Source organism: Kwoniella bestiolae, chromosome 1, assembly GCF_000512585.2.
Source record: "Kwoniella bestiolae CBS 10118 chromosome 1, complete sequence".
NCBI lineage: Eukaryota > Fungi > Basidiomycota > Tremellomycetes > Tremellales > Cryptococcaceae > Kwoniella > Kwoniella bestiolae.
The window spans coordinates 5,454,252-5,473,374 of NC_089241.1; the positions used below are offsets into that span (position 1 = coordinate 5,454,252).

The window sequence follows — 19,123 nt, forward strand, 5'->3', positions numbered from 1 at the left end:
TTTTTTGATTCCTCTGGGAATGGGATTCATTGGATGCATTTTTCACATACTTAGACTGAAAAGGTGCAAACGATGTTGTCTACTGATGTTCATAATTGTATTGATTCCTTCATTACGTGTATAGTCATTTCATCAACCAATCGATATCCCGTTCGTCGACATGATCCCATCTTGAGGCCATTTATCCAGCTCGTACGCGATTTGATCATTTTTCTGCCTTCCACTACTTGAACTCTCATCCGCATAAAGCATCTCCGACTGTTCCTACCTTCTACTTCTCCTTACTGTGATTCCCATTCCCACCGTTACTCTTCTCCACCATCTTCTCCAAACTCTCCAACTGCTTCTTCAAACTCCTAATTTCCTTTTGCACCAACGCACCCTCAGTCAAAGCGGTACTATCGCACAATCACTTATCAGCATACGACCCCTATTCTATAACCTTATTCTATAACTCAAACGATGGGCAATACTCACTTGGGGAAAGCCTTCACCAAATCATCAAACTTGTATTTACTTATCACTCCCTCCGACTCATCTTCCACAGTCGGATCGTTGATCTTCGGATCATCCTCTTCATCAGGTGGGGGGCCCGAGAAATACGCTCTGAGCCTTTGTGAGCGGGAGTGCGATACTTGGGATTCGAATAGTGCGATCAGGGTGAGAGGGATGAAGAATAGGGTGGACATGACGTATCGGTTTAGGTTGATGTACCATTGTTTGGGAAGGATCCATCTAAAGTCGTAAAATTTATCAGCATCTATACCACCTAAGCCTTGGTTACTGGCGAGGTGAGGGTGTGACCAGGCTACGGAATGTTATACTCACTCAAGTGGGGCTATCAATACAGCTTCAATCAGGTTGAAGGGAGCGATACTACACCGGACAGTCAGCTTGCGTGCGCATATAACCAGCTATTTACAGCTGAACTTACTAGACGTAAGAGTCGGGAGCTCGAATCCTACATCACGACATGTCAGGGTTGATCAGCCTCGAGACAACAAATTGTCAGATTACTTACAGATCGATAGTCTTGTGCGCGAAGAACACAAGATACTCGTCGGTCTCATTATCCGTAACATCTTGATAGGCTGAGCCAAATAGGGCGATAAGGACATTGACGAGAATGATGGTAGCTACAAAGTTCCAGCCGTAGAAGATGATCAGGCCGAAGGGGTAGCCGAACCGTTCAGTGGGTGAGTCGAAGTCGGGCGAGCTATGGGGGAAGAAAAGGTAAGTGAGCAAATTCTTCCCGTACCAGCGATAGTCATCCAGGAAGAGAGTTCAGGACATGGACCCATCATGTAGCATCCACTCACCCCAGTAACGCTTGGATCAGGTTGTTTACTACTATGGCTGCTCCACCTGTTTCACCATCCGCTGCATCGAGGGCATACATCGACTATACGACGATTTCATCAGCGAAATGAGTTTCTCACGCTACAGGATACACCAGCTCACCTGAACAAAGCCGACAGCCATGATACCGAGTCTTGGGGTATATTAGCAAGATACATATACACATATGAGATTATGATTCTGCTTACAGGATGAAGAAGATCGTCGATTCTCGTCTAAGCAAAGAGTCAGTACTACAATGCTTTCAGCTAGATGAGATGACTCACAGCATTCGAGTAACTACCACTTGCAATGACCCGACCTACCATGCAATCCATCATCAGCAAATGAACCACGTACACAGGATGTTCGCAATACGCACCGTTTTATACCCATCAAAGACGGTCAACTATTATTATCTCATCAGCTTCTCCGTCCAGATTTGTACATGACATGATAGCTGATCACATACCAATTTCATCCAAATCAACGGAGCAACACAAGCCAGGACTTGGAAACTTCTGAAATGCAACAATGAAGCCTGTTCGTCTTTACTGCTGTCCAAAGACAATCCAGCTACTCTCAACCCAAATGCCGAGAGAAGTAAACCGTCTGTAAGGAAGTTGACGACTGTCCAGAAGCCCTGCACGCAGTCCAGCAACGTCAGCATATCCACCTCATTGTGGTCTCATTGGCGAACACTTACAATAGTAGCTAGAGGTCTGTTGGCAATCCTGACGATCTTGATGTGCCAAATACATCAGCTCCATCTCGATGAGTGTGAGCAGTCTGAACTTACCTTGAACATCTTCACAACCTCTGTGTGACGTCAGATTCTGTCAGTCAACTCCACATTGTGTTGTACTACGGAATGCTCACCTTCGAGCAAGAAAGATACCGCCATGATATATAAGACCACCTCTGCCCAATCCCAATTCCTAGATGGGTCAAGAGTATCAAGGGGACTATGGCACAACGGTCAGCATACTATGTTCCGGAACCCGGTGATAAGATTTACCTTTGTACACTCTGGGAGTAGACTATGCAGAAGACGGTGAGATCAGCTTGTCACTCCCCACGGATAAGCTTGCGAGTCAGGTACAACCTACCGTATAAAAACACAAACCAGACTATGATTCTGAAGAAACTCTGATATCTCGGTACGCTCAGTCTCTCGGGGTTGAGATGATCCCAGAAACTATTTGATTCGGTCCGTTCGTATGGGACATAGTCGATATCCATATTCTCGTTGTTCCTTTGTACCCAGTCTCCTTTCCATAGGGAGTTGACTACATGTTGAGCTTCAGATGAGGAGAGGAAGATCTGCGAGAAGTGGAAGAGTCAGCACAATGATGAGAAGAAGAACCACTGATGTCGGTATCAATGGGAACCCGATACTACCACTCACCGTACAATGTTGGTCAATAGCAGTCTCCAGCGCACTAACCGGCGCAGAATCATCCCCATCGCCTTCCTTGTATCTGTACCTAGTACTCATGACAGACTCCAACCTATCAACAGGCAAATTATGTACGATCCTCCTAGCCAAACATTCCGCTGCGGTAGCTCGACAGAGGTTCTCATCGTAATCTGCTGGATTGGCGTATGCTTCTTTCATAAATGTTGCTTTGGCTCGAAGGAGGCTGTGTGGTCCGAAGTATCCATCAGTACCTAGTATATATGATACTCACTCCCTGTTCCGTGAGTTGAGGGGCATAGCAAGCGATGAGAAAGGGGTGAGACTCACCAGAATGGCACGGATTCACCAAAATCACCACCTGCTTTTGCGAATGCCTCGATTACCTCGGGGGTAATTATACTACTCGTTGCATCTGAAATCTGGGACAGCTCCACCTCGACTGGTAAGAGTTTCAAGATCAATGCTCGGCATCGTTTGACGAGCTCTAAGGGAGTTCAAAGTGGGTGTTAGCGATTGGCACTTGTGGGTACCATCTTGATGGACAGCTTTACTGACTTGTGACTGAGTCCTGCAGGTAGAATTGCATTTCGGTGAGCTGTGTATACGTCATATGTATGCAAATTGCTATACTCACTGGCTCTGGTACTATTGACCTCACGCTGAGAATTGATCGCTGGTCTTCTACAGCCTGCATGGTGGGTTAGTATGTCAGGGTCGGTAAGAGCAGAGAAATCACTGAGAGCAGTGAAAGCAGAGGAATGATGTGACTTACAAGAGCGTCACCCATTTTGAACTCGATATGGCCCTCTTTGTTGAGCTATCAAAAGGTAGTGTTGAGTGAAGGGAGATCAGTTGACTGATATATCTAGATGGACGTACGAATATCCATTCCAATCCAATCAATACTGCAAACACCTTTCGTGGGTTTATTTCTCTCACTTGCTTACCTGCAGGATGACGTTGAGCGAAGTGAAGCCGCTTACCGTTATCCCATGTGGGAATGCCAGGCACGATCATGATGTCTGATGTCTGACGTAATGGTGATGAGATCTGTGCGTTGCTTCAAAAAGCTGTCCGGTTGATTGCGGAATGTGAATATGTGTGTGTACTTGGCAATGAGAAGATGATGAAGATGAAGCTCAAAGGATATATATTCTCAAGTTGACATACCACCTATCCCGCCCTGTATATATATCCAATCATATATCCAGAACATCCAGCACACAACAGCACGCCACACAAGATCATCGCCATGGGCATCCTCAACAAGCTAAAAGACCAATTCCAATCCCCCTCCCCTTCATACGATTTCCCCTCTTCAACCCACCCCACCCCACTAGGACCAAACGCAGTATTTCGATACAGGTATCAGAGAGGAGTGAATCTGGGTTCATGGTTCACCTTGGAACGATGGATCGCCTCTCACCCTTTTAGGAATGCAGCTCAACCTGGACAGAGCGATTTTGATGTTGCTTCTGGGAAAGATGCGAAGAAGGTATTGGAGGAACATTGGGATACGTGGATGAACGAGGGGGATTGGAGGTGGATTAAGGAGAGGGGGTTTAATTCTGTTAGGATACCTGTGGGTTTGGTTTATATATAAATCATATCATGTCATTGTGAAAACCTCTTTCTCTGCACCTGTCGTATCGATCGTCTCATGGGTTACCAATGTGCTATATCCGTTATTAGACATCCTTACTGACTCAATAATTGCTGTAGATCTCTTACTACCACCTCTGTGGACCATTACCGGAAGTACTCAAAGGTACAGAATTCGAGCCATACCACCACATCTTCGAAGGTGCTTGGGGGAGGATCAAACAGGCTATCGAGATGGCAGGATACTTTGGTCTGGGCGTATTGATAGGTTAGCTGGCGGTCATCCAACGTAACGATACCACGAGCTGACATATCGTCCGCCGCAGACCTACACGCCGCAGCAGGGGCGCAAAATGCCGATGGCAAGTTTCTTTTTCCCAACCTGAACCCCTCACGCAATCAACTTGGCTAACCTAATTCTGATCATCTACATAGCCCACTCGGGCCTCTCTAAAGGCAAGATAGGATTCTGGGACAAGCACTCCAATCTCGCATCTACCTCCCTCGCTCTTCGATTCCTCGCATCCGAATTATCCCGTATTCCCCATGTAGTGGGATTGGAACTGCTCAACGAACCTGCAAACAACTCGAAATTACAGGGATGGTATCATTCCATCATTGCCGAAATCCGAGGGATCGTTCCATCCGATTTTCCATTATATATATCAGACGCATGGGATACTCAGCATTACGCCGGTTTCGTCGGAGCAAGAGACGACTTTGTGGTGTTAGATCATCATTTGTATAGATGTTTTACAGAACAAGATCGTCAGAAGGATGGGTATGCCCACGCAAACGAGATCCGATCAGGCTTCAGGAGATCTTTCAGCGGACAAAGTGATGCTGCCAAAGGGAATATCGTAACTGGGGAATGGTCTGGCTCGTTGGACCCACGAAGCTTCCCACCGAATATACCTGATACCCAAAAAGACGCTCATCGGAGGGAATTTGTGAAGGCCCAGTTGGAGTTGTTCGAGGAGAAGACGGCGGGGTACTGGTTCTGGACGTACAAGAAGCAGGATGGGTGGGATGCCGGGTGGTCTGCCAAAGATGCGGGTAGGGCGGAGATTTTACCGCAGTGGGTAGGGGGGAAGAGGTATAGGGGTGAACCGCCCGTGGGAGTTAAGGATGGGGAGATAAAGGGGGCTTATGGTGGGTCGAGTCTTGCTTCGTTACCTCTCTGCTTCTTGATCATTCATCTCCTTCTCGCTATTAATCTTTATTTTGGTACCGGTTCGAGTGTCAACCCACCGAGATCATCATCATCCCCAAAGCATAACTTCTCAATCTTCCAGAAACGAGATCTCGAGCTAACCCACACACACACAGACGCCCACACGTCCTACTGGTCCTCGCACGGCGGATCCCCCGATCCAACAGTATTCGCCCCAGGCTTCTCACAAGGATGGGACGATTCCCTCCTCTTCCTCTCTCATCCCTCTGGACCCAGTAAGCTGGGATTCACAGATCAGTGGATGAAGAAGAGGAAAATTGAGTTTGAGAGCGGTGCGCATAAGAAGTTGGGGAAGGCTGCTTGGGAGTGGGAGCATGGGTTTAGGCAGGGGGTTGAGGCTAGTTTGAAGGTTTGTACGGTTTAGCTTCGGCTTTGCTTTGTTCTCATGTATTCTGATGAGGTCGTTCGGATGAAAGTGTGGGGATTATTTGTGTATATAAAATATTATGGGCATTAGTGTTAGGTATGATCCCTGATACACGATGCAACGAACATAAGGAACGACACACTACGTATCCAGTAACAATGAGCTGTTTATTCAAGTGCATTTTATCATTTACACATATATGATACCATACGACGATATATCCTTGCCTCTTCAATCGACCCGATCCACGGCTTGAAAAAGCCAAAGAATAAAGTCGAAATCCATGAGACGAAGTGGGGTTTAATCTTTCCCCATATTTGAGAGCGCTCGTTGTGATTGTATAAGAACGAGAACCTTTCAGTGATGGGGTGTGAGTGGTATTATACAGATGAATGGGAAAGAGAGGTAAAGTAGGAGATCGTAAGATGAGAGATGGACAACAACAGAGCAGAAAAAAATTAGGACGAATCACTGCTGACGAGGTGTTGCTATCGGATCATTGAGCCGTTGGTAAGGACGAACAGATGCATCGGATAGACAACTAGTATGAAAACTATGAATCAGGTCAGCTCAGATTCAACATCCGTAATTCGAGATTTGAAAATTTAGATGGAGAATGTAGAGAGATAGATCAGATACCGTTGTAAAATGTTTACGCGCATGTCTTGACGATCAAGAAAAGATAGCACAGTGTGAATACGATTAGGAAAGTTTTTTTCATCATAAATAGTAGTTCGAGGGTGAGGATGGGTTGAGTGATTGGCAGATTAATCAAGGAAGAGGTTGGGAGGTGACTCACATTTTGTACAATACCAAAGTTGTTTTTGATACTATTGAAAAAATTTCTGCTAAAGCGTGAAACCGTCGACCTGGCCAATAAAACACAGCCCGACATAACAATAAACCACCCAAAAGCAACCTCTCCAACCCCGTCAAAACGACCGGATCAGCCTTCCACCCACTCCCCAGAACGGGGGGTAGGCAAAAGAAAAGGTATTGACTATTCCACGGGTTGACTCATACAACGACCAATAACACTGCCTGGTAGAGCAGGTGAAAGAACCGTATAAACCCAATTCAATCAATTACCCTCTGCCCGATGGAGAGGGTAAGAGGAATCTAGGGGGACGTTCTTTCCTGGAGGTGGATCTAAGAACCGCGGGTTTGGGTGGTGGGGGGTGGGCAGAAAAAGGAGAAGGAGGAGGGTTGGTATGAGATATGATGATGCATGTCGATCGATATAATGAATTGTAAGTGAATGAGAGAAAGAAGAATAAGAGGAAGATGAATGTGAAGGAGGTCGAGGTATTTATGTAGAATTTTCGAAGTGAGTGAATTTGGTGTGGATGTGAGTGCCACAATGAATAAATACCGGTTATCTCCGCTGTGCTTTGCTTATGAGTGAGTTAGCCCTGTCACCGCTGACGATGATGATTGTGAGTGTTGAGCATATGGCCGAATATAGATTAAGGTGATATGACTGGACTAGATTATTAAATCACGTCTCATCACTCATACATCAGTACAAGACCATAGTCATCACACCCACAACATATACCCAGCAGTAGTGCTTGCCATCTTACCATCCACCTCACTCCACCAGACAAATACTGCATCATCACAACTGGCAAGAAATCACGCTCATCCACCATCACCACCTACCTCCGCTTAAACGTTTGCCGCATAAAGCTGTGTCATCATGGTTAGTCCATCTGTCATCCTGCATTTCATCACTCTCACCTAGCTTGACGACACGAGAGACTACCAGCAACTGCTACCAGATATACTGCAAGTCGAACAAATAGCTAATTAATCACATTACACCCAAAACAGCAGCAACAGAACGACGTCACTGATATCATCATTGATGAGAATGGGCCGGCACCTATGGAGGTAGAGGATTTGCCAAATGTACAGGACTGTGAGTCTGGCTCTCGTTTTACATGAAAGAATCCTGAGGTTCTGTCGGGCACGAGAGGATCACGTCGAGGAGAGATTTGGAGAGTCATCGCACCATTCATATGTCAAATATTAGGATACTACACCCCTCATTCAACCTATGCCTTATCTCATATCTTGTCTCATCTGCCGCACAAACACACCTCATCTTCACGTCTTGCTATCCATCTCAAGTTGATCTTGTGCTGACACATACCGCCCCAACTCACAGTTGAAGCCTACGCGGCAAAGGCGATGCCGGACCTGGGACTTGAGATCGAGGATTTCCAAGCTCAGACATGGCGTATCGAACATTGGAGTCAACAAGCAAAGAGGATAGTCGGTCCAGAGTTCAGCTGTGGTGGGCACAAATGGTGAGTGAATACACTTCATAACCATGAGCAATCATGTCCGCCGTAATGATGCAGTCACAAGCTAATTGTACGATATCCCTTGCGCAGGCGGATTTTACTATTCCCACAGGGTAATGCCAATGGCCAACCAAATGATATGGTATCGGTGTATCTGGATTATGCGAACCCGAAAACAGCACCTGAAGGATGGCATGCTTGTGCTCAGTTCTGTTTGGCTATCTCGAATCCTTGGGATCCCACCATTCAGACTTCGAGTCGTGAGTTGTGCACCGACAAAGGTTAGATAGAACCCGTACTGACTGCTCGATCGATCCGCAGACGCACACCACAGATTCGTTGCTGAAGAATGTGATTGGGGTTTCACGCGTTTTGTGGATCTGAGGAAGTTGTACACCGCCGACACTGCCAATGGGAAAACGCGGCCGACAATCGAAAATGATGAGGTGGAGATCACAGCTTTCGTGAGAGTGTTGAAAGATCCAACGGGTGTGTTATGGCATAACTTTGTCAAGTGAGTTGACGCTTCCCTGTCTCCTTCCACATCATCAACTAATGAGCATCATTTGTGCAGTTACGACTCGAAGAAGGAGACTGGACATGTCGGATTGAAGAATCAAGGTGCTACTTGTTATATGAACTCTTTGTTACAATCTCTGTTCTGTACCAACTACTTCCGAAAGGTGAGTGCGATTTTTGCCTAGCTCCATGAGCAGAATTGACGCTATCACGTTTAGGCTGTATACCAAATACCGACAGAAGGAGATATACCCTCAGAATCCCTTGCTCTAGCGCTACAGAGAGTATTCTACCACCTACAAACATCGAATCAACCCGTCGGCACAACGGAATTGACCAAATCGTTCGGTTGGAAATCGCTCGATTCATTCATGCAGCATGATGTACAAGAGTTCTCGCGAATCCTACAAGACAAATTAGAAATCAAGATGAAAGGTACTCCAGCAGAAGGTGCTATACCCAGGTTGTTCAAGGGATCAATGAAGAACTATATCAAATGTATCGATGTGGATTATGAAAGTTCAGTCATAGAGGAGTTCTATGGTAAGCTGTCCTTTTGCGTGCCATGATGGATCAGCTGATGAATCATTTCGTCCTCGTAGATATACAATTGACAATCAAGGGAATCAAAAACCTTCGAGACTCTTTCCGTGAATATGTATCTGTAGAAACGCTGGATGGGGACAACAAGTACATGGCCGAAGGGCATGGATTACAAGCTGCCAAGAAGGGTGTGATCTTCAAGGCTCTTCCGCCGGTATTACACATGCAGTTGAGGCGATTCGAATACGATATAGAGAAGGATGCTTTGGTCAAGGTGAGCTAGATCGCTTATGATGCCTAAAACTTACAGCTGACACGTATATGACAGATCAATGATCGACATGAATTCCCCTTTGAGATTGACCTCGCCGAGTTCCTCGAAGAAGGTGCCGATCGATCCCAATCACATGTCTACAAGTTACACGGTGTACTTGTACACTCTGGTGATTTACATGGTGGTCATTACTTCGCTTTGATCAAACCTGAAAAAGATGGAAGATGGTTCAAATTCGATGATGATCGTGTGACACCAGTAACAGATAAAGAGGTGTTGGAGGACAACTACGGAGGAGATATGCTCAATGGTCTCATACCTCCACATCAACGAACACAAGCTAGGACACTCAAGAAGTTCACCAACGCTTATATGTTGGTGTATGTCCGAGAGACTGAATTGGATACTGTCTTGGCGCCTTTCACAGAGGCTGACACGCCTTCTCATCTTAGTGAGTTGACATATCCGCTTGAGTTCGAAATAGCCAACTAACAGGATTTTCATGATATAGAGGCACGACTGGACGCTGAGCGAGAGCAACTCGAGGCTAAACGACGTGAGAAGGATGAACAGCATCTTTACCTTACCGCTAAAGTCATCACCGATGAGATATTCTCAAGACATCAAGGATTCGATCTCGCCTCCTTCGACGATAAGAACCTTCCTGCCACTGAACTCCCCACATTCCGAGTGCTCAAGACTGAAACGTTCTATACCTTCAAGCAGAGAATAGCGCACTACTTCAAGATATCAGAAAGGGATTTCAGGCTTTGGGTGTTGGTGAATAGGCAGAACAAGACGGTCAGACCGGATGTACCTATTCATGATTCGGAGAATTCGCAGAGTGAGTTAGCTTAAGGATGCACTACAGCGTCAAGAGATCAACAGCTGACAATATATGTTTTTGCGCAATACAGCGATGGACCACATCCGAAATAGTATGGCTGCTCGAGCATCCGACCTACGATTGTACCTAGATTACAACCCCGACCATGCCAAATTCAATGCTATCCATGCCGATCCAAACAACGCCCCTATCATGATCTTCCTGAAGTGGTTTGACTGTTCTCGACAGACCTTGCTGGGACAAGGTAAAGTGTTCGTCAACAAGAACAACAAAGTTAGTGACTTGATGGGCGTCATACAAGAGAAGATGGGTTGGCCAAGCTCGACACCTATAAAATTGTATGAAGAGATCAAAGCTGGTATGATTGAGGGAATGAAGATGAAGCAGACCTATCAGCAGAACGAGATTCAAGACGGTGATATCATATGTTATCAGGTTGATATGACTGATAAAGAGTGAGTCGGTGGGAATGATAACAGTGATGACAGGTCAACTGACTTTGATGATGTATTGTAGAGTTGCGGATTTAGAAGCTCAATCGTTATATTCCACTGTACCTCAATTCTACGATTTCCTGCAAAACAGGGTGCTGGTACAGTTCAAATCGAGATACGAGGATACTACGGGCAAAGCACCTGACTTCGATCTGATGTTGAGCAAGAAGATGACCTATGATATCGTAAGTCATACTTGATCTTTAACATTATGTCCCGAGATGATAAATGCTGATTATCATTGGCGATTGTAGATGGCGCATAGAGTTGGTGATTACCTAAAACATGATCCCCTGAAACTCCGATTCACCTCGTCAAACCCTCAATCCGGTACACCCAAAGCTATAATCAAGAGATCATTAAACCAGAGTGTGGCCGATATAACCCAAACGAATTATTACAGCCAACATCCGAATGTAATAATTTACTACGAATTACTAGATATAAGTATCATCGAGCTGGAGACCAAAAAATCTCTGAAAGTAGTATGGACAGGACGACACAACAAGGAAGAAGCCACACATTCATTCTTGTTACCCAAGACATCGACTTTTGCGGATGTTGCTGAACACCTCGTCAAATCCGTCAAGATCCAACCTGGAGGCAGCGGGAAGATTAGGATATTTGACATTTCCCAATCTGGAAGATCGCAGCGGGAATACACTTCTGCAGAGATGATTGGCAACCTCACTGAACCTGCTGAGCTGTATGCTGAGGAGATCCCGTTGGAGGAGTTGGAAGTGAATGCTAATTCGTTGATGGATGGGAAGAAGGTGGTGAACCTGTTCCATTATGCGAGGGACCCGACGAGGATACATGGTGTGCCATGTAAATTTGTGTTGAAGGAGGTGAGTCAGGTCGATCACAAACATTATGATAGCCTTGAAATGGTAGCTCATATGCCCGATGCTGATTCTTTGTATGCGGGGTTAGGGCGAGCCATTCTCAGAAACTAAAGTGAGATTACAAGAACGAATCGGAGTGGCAGATAAGGATTTCGCGAAATACAAGTTCTCGTTGGTCACTTCGACGGTATTCAAACAACCCTCTGTGGTGGAGGACAGTGAGTACCATCTGTTGAATTGGTTAAATTGGTTGCACAGGAAAGGAAAGAGAGAGCGACTGCTAATTTGTTTTTTTTTTGTGCAATTCACAGACGACGTGCTGTACGACCACAAGTGGGCTGCGGACGATGCGTTGGGATTGGATCATATTGATAAGAGACCTAACAAGGTGAATGCCGAGAAGGGTATAGTGATGCGATAGGTTCAGGTTGTGGGTCAGTCTCAACTCAACAAGAAGGAGAGCGGGGATGTACAAGACAACTAGAGAATCAATGTCGAGGTCGGTTTTTTAGTATTAGTCTTTGTTTATCTGTTCATACGATTGATATATGGGTTCATCCTAACATAAGTAAAGAAGTTATATTTGGGATGATTTGTTGTGTGATATGTTCTTTTACTTTCTCGCCCCGCTTATATAAGATACAGATACAAGTACAGATACAGATACAGATAGCCAGAAGATGTAGTAGTGTTTCCTCTTCTCATGCATCGAGTGCATACGACTGTTGTGTATGGTATGCGGCAATAGCAGGTATGCAAGTGTGCAGTGGTACGTGGCTGTGTAGTACGTATGTCATCTGATCAGTGATCTCTGCTTTGCCGGAATGGGGCACTTTGTTAGATAGAGTTACCGTAAATCTGCTGAGATGACCGCATACACACATTCCGAGACATGAATCCAAAAAATCATGTCCATGTTCATTGTTGTTTGTATCTGTACATTGTCAATCCGACTGGAGGCTATACACTCGCACCTGGACATCAACGTCGCTTCAAAGTACATCAACAGCACATACCACTCAAACATCAAGTCATCCATATTACAAACATCATACATCCTGAGCATAGCAGCCCAACACCAACCCCACCGATGAAACTCCCTTACAACCGCCCCTGGCTCATGGAAATATCCGACCACCCCTCATGTCCCGAGAGCGTACGAGTGGGCGTACAGAAGATGTTAACTTTTCTGTGGCTGAATCGGATCATGCCGTTCCAGTGGCAGGCGCCATATGAGCTTGCTGCGGAGGTGCTGGAGAGGGTGATCAGGGAGATCGAGGAGGACGAGGGGGAGCAGAGTATGGGTAATGGGAATGGACATGGACATGGTGATGGAGTGGCCAATGGAAATGGGAGTGGGGATAAGACAAGTCCTATAAAGGTTATTGATTTTTGCTCGGGCGCTGGAGGTCCTATTAGGAAGATTGAGAGGCGGATCAAGTGAGTTGGTGTTCCAGCTCAAGACTGATTTCTTTCATTGTCTTCTTCTCGAGTTTCCATACATTTCACATATCTCGAACCTCACTCGTGATTGAGTAGTACATAGAATTTCGGTCCATAAGACAAGATCTTTGACTGACATTACTCATTAATCTACCTACCTTATAGCAAATCCCGCAAATCCCCAGTCCCCTTCCTCCTCTCAGACCTAAACCCCCCACTAGACCAATGGAAACGAACCTACGGTCCTCCCCTCCTCTCCTCTTCCTCTTCCGCTGGCTCAACTCAAAATCCAATATCGTACATCCCCTATTCAGTAGACGCTACCAACGCCACCTCGAGCAATATGGGCGGGATACTGGACGAACGGCATTTAAGGACGTTTTTCCTGAGTTTTCATCATTTCAATGAAGAGGCGGCGAGGAGCGTGTTGGTGGATGCTATGAGGGGGTCTGAGGGGATATGGTGGGTCGTCGAGTTCTTCCTCTACCATATGCTCAATGTCCATAAGCATTGATCATACTAATTTTGTTTGTCGGGATATAGCATATTCGAATTGCAGCAATGTAATTTACGAAGTCTCTTTATGATAGCTATGCTTGGACCTTTGTCGTGGGTTTTAACACCATTTACTAGACCTACGATTGGTGAGTATTTCTCGATACCTAGATCTATCCTGTCCCTATCTCTATCTCCTATAACGAATAATCTCCTCACCGTCCTACCTTCAAACCCCATCGACCAAGCTGACCTGAACTGAATCAGCAATCCTCTTCTTCACCTACATTATCCCCCTAATCCCCCTCACCCTCCTAATAGACGGCTCAATCTCAGTCTATCGTACTCGTTCCATATCCCATATTCTACGACTGACCAACCTCGCCAGTCTGACGCTGCAGCTGGAAAACCAAGATGATGGTTCGAAAGAGGACTACGAGTGGGATTGGGAGTTTGGGAAGAGGAGACATACGTGGCCTTGGGGGGAGATGATTTATATCGTGGGGAGGAAGAAGAGGTTTGATGATGGGGAGGATGGGGATGCGGGGTATGAAGAAGGTGACGAGGGGGAGATATGATCGATTAGATCAATACGAGGGAATACTCACAGACTCGAATGGGTTCGATCCGATCCATTTGAAACTAAACGATCAATCGACATTAACGTATCATACCGTATGCTTTCAATTTGTGCTGGCTTCATCATGGCATTTCGTAAACCAAGCAGAATAGAGGAATCAAGGGAATGTACTCCTATACTGTAAGATATGTATCATTAGATGTATAAATACAAGTCAGCTTAGTCCCAGATATCATGTCCCATCTAACTGGCCGAGATTAAGATTGATCATCGCAAATATGGATCATAATACTATTCATGAAGTTGTTTTTCTCATCTCTCACTCATACTCAATAATATAGATATCAAATCAACCAACTCTAAAGAGGAAAGCAAAGAGAAGAGAATGAACGAGTGAGAGAAAGAAGGGATGGACACATGTTACATTGATTCTGATTTTTTTCAAACTTTCTCTCTCCTCTTCACGTTTCTACCTCATCTCGCGATCGCTACATTGATAACCACTAACTACTCTCACCGATCTATCTAATGTCGACCAAATAGGAAAAAGGGGTATAAAAGGAGGAAAACATCTTATGGGGTATATCATATCAGATAACAGAGGAACTAGCAATGTGCAGAATGGAAAAGAATGAGAAAAAGACTAAACATATGTACACGTGAATAATAATAGGAATCTCTTTTGTTTCAAAAGGGCCCCGTCGTTCTATACACCCCATCGCGACGGTCACAATTATTGTTGACCTTCAAGCGACTTGTGTGCCTATCATCAACGCATCATGTCAGCATTCACCATCATACCGTCTTTTACTGGTATTGGAAGTCGTATATAACCCCAACACTCACCTGCAAATCCCTCATCACTCCCGGATCCATAGGTAGTACAGATTTCCTTCTTATATGCGGACCACCCGCTGCACCTGCATTCGAACCTGCACTGGGTCCACCACCCAACCCGGTATTACCGATGGGTCCTCCAAGGGGTGAAGGGCTAAGTGGCGTTTGGCCTTGTTGGCCTTGTATACCTAGTCCTACGGGTGACGTGGGCTGATGCAATCACAAGGCAAGTCAGTTTCATGTTCCGCACAATTGGTCATGTGAGGTGTAGAGCATAATCCACTTTGACGATCTTGCTAGTACACCGACAAGTGTTATTTTTGAGAGAAGATACTCACACTCATCGGCGCACGGTCCACTCCCGGATCAGCCAAAGGCACATGTTCCTCCCCTATAGACCTATCCAGAGTGAAGCTCTCAGAAGGGTCGAATCCATTCGCAGTCATATCTACCGATACGTCCGCCATAGGTTCATCCTCGTAGGGTTCAGGTCGAGGTGGTAATGGTTCAGTCAGAGATGCGGGGAGAGCTTGGGTCGATCCTGACGCTTTATGATTCTCGATCGCCTGTTCACGTAGTTTGATCCATTCGTCGTATCGCTCGATGGCTCGTTCGGCGTCGCTAGTAGGGGATTTGGGAGTTAGCAGAGTTGTATAGAGGACGGATAGCAGGTAACATGTATTGAAGTCGAGTGGAAAAGTAAGGAATGGGAGAGATGCTGATTTAGAAAATCAGTCCTTATTGGGAATAGGGCGATGTGAGAGACAGGAGGAAGCTTCAGCTTTTGGTTAGAACCACTACTCACGCCTTTCTCTGAGCCTTGTAATTACTTTGAACCTCCTCAAACACCTCATTGTTAATCTCCATGAACAACTTCAGAGCGTTGTATACCATTCCATGGATGGTCCTGTACATCGATTATTCCCCATCAGCTTGTTTAGACCTGATCATTCCATGAAATGCGGAACATACCTATTCCAATGCGATCTTGAATTCTGGTACAAAGCTGGGAATACGATAGGTAAGATGATAGTTATATGTTCTCCCATGAGGTTGACAATGTACTCGTTGTTCCAGTAGTACAATGCTCTTTCGGCGACCTATCGAATTTACCACAGTCAGCACCCCTTTCTCCAGTGGAATTGTGAATACGTAAAAGGGATAGACGTCGTAGGAGAGGAGTGAATCACTCACCTGGAAATGAGGCGAGTTGATACATCTTGACAACTGCAAGAAAAGCGGTTGCATGATCTTCGTAAACTCGGTCTGTTCAATCACATCCAAAATCTCTTCCACCTCATTCAAAAACATCACTTCCTTAGGTGAATTCACTTTAGGCCAGTACCTCAACAACCCCAAAATAACCTCTTCAGTCAATGTCGAATCCTTCTCCAGGAATTGTACCACGCAGTAAGCCAATTGGGGGTGATACAGCGCCAAAGATTTGGCCTTGTGTAAGGGGATGAGAGCGCGAGTTAAGAAAGTCTTGTGTTCCTCTTTCAAGGGAAGGGCAAAACCGTTGATGATTGATCCTAAGATTTCTAGTAGTTCTGCTATACCGTTATGTCTCTCCGTCTCATAGACAAATTGGAAGAACACATGAGAGATCGATCGTCTGATGAATGCTCGGAGGTTGAGGAATTTCCCGTAGATTCGATGTAAGGTAGTTTTCAGGAAATCTCGTTCCCTAGGATCCTCAGAATCGAACAGTTCCAGAAGGGCCAAGACGAACGATTGGTCGATGTACTTCTTACCGACGTTGGTGTTGAAATCTGGACTTTCGACGAATCGGAGGAAGAATTCGTAGACGATTTGTAAGTGGGGCCAGGCGAGTTCGAGAACAGGTTCATCTTCCTCTGGGTCGAATGCGTCGCCTGTGGGGTTTACTTGAGGTGGGATCGAACGGAAGAGGTTGGTGGCGAACTGGAATGAGATACGAAATCAGCTATGTTATTTGAACGACGGACAAAGATTTGACTTGACCCACCATGCCAACCACTTCAGGGTAGATCTGCTCGGTGATGACTCCTCTACTCGTTGTGATGTATTCCAACATCTCATGCAAGGTCTGCGCTTTGACCTGCTTCCCCTTCAATTCGCTACTCGCATCGTTGAAGTCGAATACGACGCGACATTGTTGGAGTTTCTGCACGAATAACTCATTCCTCTCTTCAGGTCGAACGTCTGTTTGTCCACCGAGACGTTAGCCGAGTATACTTCACTCAATCTTGAAAACTCCCAGTACCGATATTTCACGAGGAAATATACAAGTGGATATCACTCGAATAACTCACCAGAAAAGTTTGGTAACTTCTCGATATCCACCTTCTCCGTCACGTAAAACCTACTACTTCGCTGTTTCCTAGGAGTCTTCCCCGAGATAGGAATCGTGTCTTTTGGACCTCCTCTCAGCCTGTTCAGCGGTCCAGCTTTAGGAGGAGTGGGTTGACCATCCGGACCTAAAGATCTATCTGGTGAACCAAACCCTCTTCCATGGGGTGAATGAGGGATCGGATCAGGAGGCATCTCAGTATTAACTGGAGGCTGTTGCGGTGCACCCGATATGACTACCAAGGGAGGTGCAGGGGAAGTCTTGTCTGATACAGGTGATCTTCTTGGTGTCAAGGGTGCTCCTGGTCCGCCTTGTAACATCTGTTGATCCCCTCCTGCATAGGTGTTGCCTCCTCCCTGACGAGCAGGCGATTGGAGGGATGGGGAAGATGGTCCGGGGGAGTTGGAGTTGATGGGTACTGCTGGTTGGGGTTTACCGCTATTGGGAGGTTGAGGCGATTTGGATTGTTTTTCGCCGGATTTGGTCCGGGAAAGATTCTGCGGTGAACAGCAAAGACAGGGCATCAGCATGGTCAATGATTCTTCCAATGGGACATCGTAAGAGATATGGTGGATTGAGAGTGGTTGAGTCCGTCTCATTGAGCCAAGTCAACGTGGGAGCGATAGGTAGATTGTTATTATGCCTTTGAGAGATTTCCATCCATCCATCCGTCCATTTATCTCCTTTCCTTCCCCATTCATCCACATGTAAATGATGTCACTGTTACTCACCATTGCTTTCTTTAATCCCTTCATCTTGACATGTATATTATCTCTGTCCTGTTTCTACGCGTCTTGATGTTGGATAATCAGGTCAGGTCGATCGTTGGATCTATCTGTGTTATTGATATTGGAGAAGAGTAGACAAAGGGCGCAAGGGGTGGGTGGGTGTAAAGGTATTTTGGACGATCTCGTTTCTTTACAGCCTGATATGAGTCGGATAGTCCACTTATTAGAAGTGATGGCGAAGGTGGGAGTGTAATCCCCTGTCGCTGTATACTCTCCTTCTGTATTAGGGAGATGAGATCAAGCTGTGAATGAGATGAGAGATGTTGTATGTGTGTGTGTGCGAGTTGGTACTAAGTGATCCTAGCGCCCTCGACGCGGTGTCCGAGTGTGAATGTGACTGCGACTGGTGTGGTGTCGATAGGACACGCTGTTGTATGCTTCTGGACCACCTTGCTGTTGATTCGTTGATGGTATGATAGGGTGTTGTCTATGAATGTGTGTGTGTGGTGTGGTATGCTAATGAGTGAACTGAATGAATGGTGAGCTGTCAGTAGTAAGTTGGGTGACAGGTGGTGGTGATACGCTGGTGTGTATTGTATGTGTATTGTATGTGTTATGCTGTAAGCACCAGTGAGAGTATGTTATATGTGCGGGGTATATCGATTATTATTATATCGATTATACAGGGGTGTTTAACAGGAATCACCATTACCAATACCATCCTACCAATGTGGCACCCTCATTCTCATTGCAGTAACATAAATATCACCCTCACTTATTATCCGCACCAATCATTTATCATACAAATAATTAACCTATTGGTTGAGAGTCGGAATTGAACAGCCAACATCATCAACCACATCTAATCTACAACACACCTTCATTCTCCCTCATCATCCTTATACCCTCGAATTTA

At 45.6% G+C, this 19,123-nt stretch overlaps 5 protein-coding genes across 5 annotated transcripts; 3 read left to right on the forward strand and 2 right to left on the reverse strand.

The window, feature by feature from the left end:
* Positions 1 to 271: 271 nt before the first annotated feature.
* Positions 272 to 3,545, reverse strand: I302_102057 (uncharacterized protein; the record flags this gene model as incomplete). The annotated part of the gene is made up of 21 exons (XM_019187438.2): positions 272 to 398; positions 478 to 735; positions 829 to 876; positions 935 to 961; positions 1,022 to 1,216; positions 1,320 to 1,402; positions 1,462 to 1,492; positions 1,548 to 1,574; positions 1,626 to 1,660; positions 1,721 to 1,747; positions 1,811 to 1,981; positions 2,045 to 2,080; positions 2,138 to 2,157; positions 2,218 to 2,303; positions 2,357 to 2,378; positions 2,448 to 2,661; positions 2,747 to 2,981; positions 3,086 to 3,242; positions 3,314 to 3,326; positions 3,393 to 3,446; positions 3,531 to 3,545. The coding sequence occupies 21 exons, from the start codon at positions 3,543 to 3,545 to the stop codon at positions 272 to 274; spliced, it is 1,881 nt and encodes a 626-aa protein (XP_019050316.2).
* Positions 3,546 to 4,010: 465 nt separating this feature from the next.
* On the forward strand, positions 4,011 to 5,958 carry I302_102058 (uncharacterized protein; the record flags this gene model as incomplete). The annotated part of the gene is made up of 5 exons (XM_065869409.1): positions 4,011 to 4,340; positions 4,481 to 4,628; positions 4,687 to 4,722; positions 4,796 to 5,512; positions 5,690 to 5,958. 5 exons carry the CDS (start codon positions 4,011 to 4,013, stop codon positions 5,956 to 5,958), a joined length of 1,500 nt encoding a protein of 499 aa, XP_065725481.1.
* Positions 5,959 to 7,848: 1,890 nt separating this feature from the next.
* I302_102059 (uncharacterized protein) lies at positions 7,849 to 12,213 on the forward strand (the record flags this gene model as incomplete). The annotated part of the gene is made up of 14 exons (XM_019187440.2): positions 7,849 to 7,882; positions 8,132 to 8,273; positions 8,361 to 8,530; positions 8,592 to 8,784; positions 8,845 to 8,953; positions 9,008 to 9,332; positions 9,392 to 9,606; positions 9,661 to 10,057; positions 10,118 to 10,450; positions 10,524 to 10,908; positions 10,970 to 11,132; positions 11,202 to 11,795; positions 11,881 to 12,010; positions 12,104 to 12,213. 14 exons carry the CDS (start codon positions 7,849 to 7,851, stop codon positions 12,211 to 12,213), a joined length of 3,300 nt encoding a protein of 1,099 aa, XP_019050318.2.
* A 669-nt stretch (positions 12,214 to 12,882) lies between these two features.
* I302_102060 (uncharacterized protein) lies at positions 12,883 to 14,308 on the forward strand (the record flags this gene model as incomplete). The annotated part of the gene is made up of 4 exons (XM_019187441.1): positions 12,883 to 13,232; positions 13,401 to 13,697; positions 13,779 to 13,879; positions 13,998 to 14,308. The coding sequence occupies 4 exons, from the start codon at positions 12,883 to 12,885 to the stop codon at positions 14,306 to 14,308; spliced, it is 1,059 nt and encodes a 352-aa protein (XP_019050319.1).
* A 735-nt stretch (positions 14,309 to 15,043) lies between these two features.
* Positions 15,044 to 18,234, reverse strand: I302_102061 (uncharacterized protein; the record flags this gene model as incomplete). Its single annotated transcript, XM_019187442.2, has 9 exons — positions 15,044 to 15,073; positions 15,157 to 15,357; positions 15,486 to 15,768; positions 15,953 to 16,054; positions 16,120 to 16,247; positions 16,342 to 17,070; positions 17,135 to 17,331; positions 17,442 to 17,976; positions 18,211 to 18,234. The coding sequence occupies 9 exons, from the start codon at positions 18,232 to 18,234 to the stop codon at positions 15,044 to 15,046; spliced, it is 2,229 nt and encodes a 742-aa protein (XP_019050320.2).
* Between the last annotated feature and the right edge of the window lie 889 nt (positions 18,235 to 19,123).